At 58.3% G+C, this 5016-nt stretch overlaps 1 protein-coding gene across 1 annotated transcript; it reads left to right on the forward strand.

The window, feature by feature from the left end:
* Positions 1–258: 258 nt before the first annotated feature.
* On the forward strand, positions 259–2114 carry LOC113962704 (LIM/homeobox protein Lhx4-like; the record flags this gene model as incomplete). Its single annotated transcript, XM_027673468.1, has 2 exons — positions 259–430; positions 521–2114. Coding segments are annotated over 2 exons (570 nt in total), but the record flags the coding sequence as incomplete, so codon positions are not given.
* Between the last annotated feature and the right edge of the window lie 2902 nt (positions 2115–5016).

Below are 5016 nucleotides of genomic sequence, written 5' to 3' on the forward strand. Positions count from 1 at the left end.
TTGCCCTCCAAGCTGGGCGCACTGGTGTTGGATCCATGTCCCCCCCCTACCCCAGCTGGCATACTGGGTTGCAGGGATGCTGGGGTGCAGGAGTGCTGGATTGCAGGGTGTTGGCATGTGAGGTTGCAGGGGTGCTGGGTAGCGGAGGTGCTGGCATGCTGGGATGTAGCGGTTCCATGGGTGTTGGATGCAGGAGCGCTGGCATGCAGCAGTGCCAGGGTGCCGCGGTGCCATCGATGTCCCCATTTCCCGCCCCAGGTGTGGTTCCAGAACCGCCGGGCCAAGGAGAAGCGGCTGAAGAAGGACGCGGGGCGGCACCGCTGGGGGCAGTTCTACAAGAGCGTGAAGCGGAGCCGCGGGGGTGGGAAGCTGGAGAAGGAGAGCTCGGCCGAGGACTGCGGAGTCAGCGACAGCGAGCTCAGCTTCCGCGGTGAGCGGGGCGCCCGCGCGGGGCCGGGGGGCCGCGGGGCCGCCCCCTGCGCTGACCCCCCGCTTCTGCTCTCCCTCCTCTCCCCGGCAGAAGACCAGATCCTCTCCGAGCTGGGCCACAACAACAGGGTTTACGGCACCGTGGGGGACGTGGCGGGCGGACAGTTGCTGAACGGCGGCTTCTCCATGGAGGGGACGGGACAGTCGTACCAGGACTTGCGGGACGGGAGTCCCTACGGCCTCCCCCAGTCGCCGTCCTCCATCTCCTCCCTGCCGTCCCACCCGCCCTTGCTGAACGGGCTGGACTACGCCATGGACGGCAGCCTGGGGCTGGTGGCCCACGGGGCGCAGGGGGTGAGTCAGACGCTGCGGGCCATGGCCGGGGGGGGCCCCACCTCCGACATCTCCACGGGCAGCAGCGTCGGGTACCCAGACTTTCCCACCAGCCCGGCCTCCTGGCTGGACGACATGGATCACCCCCCTTTCTAAGCGCTGCTCGCCCCCCGCCCCGGCCCCCTCGCTCCCCCCCCCAGCCCGCAAGCGCAGCACTGAGGGCACCCGCCGGCGGTTGACCTTTCCAGGATTTCCCATGGGAATTGGTCCCGGAGGGCTGCAGGGAGGGGCGGGCAGCACTGGCGGTGGGTAGGGGCGTCTGTGCTCGGGGCGGGGGGCACGGATGCCTTCGGGTGTAAGCACAAGAGAGATGTCGGCGCACGGGATGCACGGCGAGGACCCGGCGCAGGGCTGGGGCACGGCCGTAGTGTGGGACAGCGGGAGGGAAAGAAGGACAATCAGGGATGGCAGAGTCCGTCCCGGCACCCGCACCAGCCCCGCAGTTCCCGCACCCCCCTGCCGAGCACCGCTGCTATTTTCAAGAGTTATTTTTCGATACGGAGCTGAAATGCAACTCGGCGCTGCCCGGAGCCTCAGCAGAAAGAGAAATCTATATTGTAGAAGGGTTTATTTTGCCGGGGACGTGTCCGAGTGGGGCCATTGTCCTGCTGCCCGGGGCGATGCTGCCGGGGAAGATCCTGCCTGCTCCTGGCCTGGTGGCCGCGGGGCTATGATTTATCCCTGGGCACACAGGAGTGTTTATGGAGCATCACTGCGGTTTCACCATGGTCACGCGATGGGGAGGAATTAAAAAACAATGCCTCTGGCTCGGGATGCCCACTGGCCAAGCTGGGCTGTGGTGGAGCCAGCAGGGATGCTTGGGGCTGGCACCTGGAAAGCAGCTGCTGGAAGGGTGGGTGGGAGAGGTGGGCAATGTTTGCTCTGAGGGTATTGCAAAAAATTCCCCCCAAAAGGGGGAAAAAGGGTATTTTGTCAGCTGCAGAAGCAGCTGTGTGGTGGGGAGTGGAGGGGATTGGGGTGTGAGATGTCCCTGGTATAGGCCACCGATGTCCTTTGGTGCCGTGGGGCTGATGGCACCAAGCGTGGGTGGAGGCATCCAGGGAGGATTCAGGTGGCTTTGGCACATCCTGCAAGCCCCATGGGGTCTGCTCCTGGCTGGGCCCACCCAGCACCAGCCCCTTGCTCAAAACCCACGTGCCTCTCTCCCCCAGCACAGTCCGCACCCCCTACCCTCACACATTCAGCCCCATGGATAAAATCCAGCTCCACACTCTCTGCCTGGGGTGCCCAGCTCTGTCCCAACCCCACAGGGATGCCCCAGCCCCCGGGTCCCTGCCATCCCCTCTGGCTCTGGGGTGATGCTGATGATCCCAGACTGCCATCCATCAGGGAGGGCTGGGGGTGGATCCCCTCAGCTGGCTGCTGCCAGGGGCCTTGGGAGCTCTGAAAGCAAAGGGGAAAAAAGAATAAAAATGAAAAAAAAAAAGCCACACAAGAAAGCACATCACTGGTCTGTCCCTGTCCCTCCTTGCCCCCCCAGCTGGGTGCATTGGTGCTGCAGGAGCTGCCCCAGCTGCATCCACGTGCCTCCCCCCTCCCCAGCCTTGGGTGCTGCTTCGTGCCAAGCCCCCGGCCTTGCTGGCACTGGTGGGGAGGGGGACGGGGGAGAGCCGTGCCCGCTGCTCTCCATCCCCCTTCGACAAGGCCAAATGTCTCCTCCTCCCCTCGCTGTGTAAATTTTGTACAGTTCCAGAAAGTGAGAGTCTTGTTTCCTGGGGGGGAAAAAAAAGGAAAAAAAAAAGAAAAAACAAAACCCCGACAAAAATAATAATAATAATAATAATAAAAAAAATTTCAAAGAATAAAACCTTATTTATTGCCATGTCTTGGGGAGAAATGATCCTGCCCAGTGCCCCTGAATTCGGGCCCAGGGCGTTGCTTTTGTTCCCTGCCTCCGGTGCATTGGCATGAGATGTGTACAGTCACCCCCTCCGCCGCGAGGGAAAGCGATGGCAAATAAACTCGGGATGCTCTTTAGCAGCTGCTGTCTTTGGGATTTTCTTCCTCAGTGGGAGGGCCGTGGTCACCACCAGCACTGCCTGCTCTGGCACCCCTGGCTGTTTGGGATCAGGATTGCTGGCGTCCTGTCCAGGAAGCTGGCATTCCTGTATGGAACAGGTGACATTGGTCATGGTGCCCTGGCTTTTTAGAGAGGTGGGTGGGTTTGGGGTGGGCATCTCCATCGGTGCCATACAGCACCCTGAGGCGCCACAGCTTTCCTGGCACCCTGCAGCAGTGGCAGTGGGCACCTGGCTGTGCCACTGCAGCACCCGCCCAGCACAGGTGAGATGGAAGAGCCGTGCCAGGTGGGATGGGGGGGTCCAAGCCCCTCCGTGGGCACCGGTGTGTTGGCTTTCTATATTTTAATCATTTTAACATTTAATGCTTCTCAATTAAAGTGATTTCCTGGAGTAGATGCCAAGCTTAGGGCGAATGCACATTAACCACTTTCTGTATCGGTAGTTAAAGGCACCAAGGGATTTAAACAGCAATCCGCAAGGCTGCTGGGGAAAGGTTTGGCTGAATAAAGCAGATTATAAACAATAATATATGTCTTTCTCTCCTCCCCCCCACCCCTGCTTTCTTTTTTTTTTTTTTTTTTGGAAAGGCTCCAACCTCACAAACAGACCTAAAGTGCTATAAACATCTCCAGGGCTGAGCGCTTGGGCCCCAAATGTGCTCTCTGAAAGCACCGGCACCGTGGCTGCTGCTTTCCATCCCGGCTTTAACAAGAGTTTTTTTACTACCCAGCGTGTCCATCAAGCCAGGCAGTGGCTGTGCATTATGGCACTGCACAGTGGTGGCCTCGGTTGTCCCCAGCCTTGATGCCACCAGCATAGAGCCAGTGTGACCCCAGTACTGGGGTTGGGTCTTTGCTACCTGGATGGAAAAGCTACGGGCTGTGATGAGCCCCGGCACTGCCAGCCTGGGGGTGCCCTGGGCAGGGGGAAGGGGAGCAGAAACCATTGTAGGCCCTGGCATAATATTAATGGAAAATAACTGTCCAAGCCATTTTCCCCACCATGGAGCCTGACCTGTGCCGTGTGTGGTGCAGTGGCGGTGCTGGAGCCAGTGCAGTGACTTTGTCAGCGCTGGCAGGAGCCACAGACACTGTGAGGGGCCAAAACCCTCACGTGCCTCCTGCCCAGCCAGTCCTCAGTGAAAGGAACATTCCCATTTCCTTTCCTGAGGCTGGATGTGCTGCAGAAAGGACTTGATTGCAAGTGGCTTCCTGTCACAGCAACGGAGATTTCCTATGCTTCCCCCAAGGCTGTAAATCTTGTCTGGGGAAAAGCAAACTCACAGCAATGTCCCACAGGGAAGGCACAGTCTCCTCTTGCCATACTCTCCCTCCCAGCTATCCCAAAGCACAAACCCAGCCCTGGTAGCTGGACTCACCAGCACAACCCAGTTGGGATCCTGACGAGGAAGTAGGAAGCCCCACAACCATCCCACCTCACTCCAGCATTGGGGCATTGCCATGAGGCACATTTTTCCCACTTTCTGGATATTTGGCCAGCTGAGAAGACCATGAAGTACCTGAGAGGCCCACAGGGGTGACAAGGTGGGTGCAGGTTTATCTCTGTGCCCAGCTCTTACCAAACCTCAGCCCTAAATGAGCCACTCCAGGGACTGGCACATGGCAGGAGGACCTGGAGCTGATTATGGAGGCGAGGGTTTAAAGCCATTTTATTCAACATGTGTTATGTGAGAAACAGAGGGACAGACAGACACTTGTATGACCCTCCTGTCTTTGCAGGCCTCTCTCCACAGGACAAGAGCTTGAGCAGAGCTGTGGCAGCATTGAGCTACCTCCCATCCTTATTGCTTCCAAGGAATCAAATCACTCCCTGAAAAAAAAAACCAAAAAACCAAACACTCCATCCTGACACTGTGCTTTTATTTATAATATTTTGTTTGGACCCAGGGGAAAAAGAAAATAAACCAAAGTTCAACCTGAAAGGGAGAGATGAGCACCCCTCACCTGGCCCAGCAGCCCTGCCCTCCCCACGGAGGAGCTGACCAGTCAGCCCAGGCTGCTCTAGTGAGACAGCCAATGCAGTACTTGTGTTTGATACATTAAAATAATTCCTGGGGCCTTCTCCAGGCCCTCTCCCCACTCCCTCCCCCCCTCAAATACTGATAAATGTCAGAGCATGCAGAACTCTGATC

This window comes from Neopelma chrysocephalum, unplaced genomic scaffold (genome assembly GCF_003984885.1).
Source record: "Neopelma chrysocephalum unplaced genomic scaffold, ASM398488v2 Primary Assembly neopelma1_184631, whole genome shotgun sequence".
Classification (NCBI taxonomy): Eukaryota; Metazoa; Chordata; class Aves; order Passeriformes; family Pipridae; genus Neopelma; species Neopelma chrysocephalum.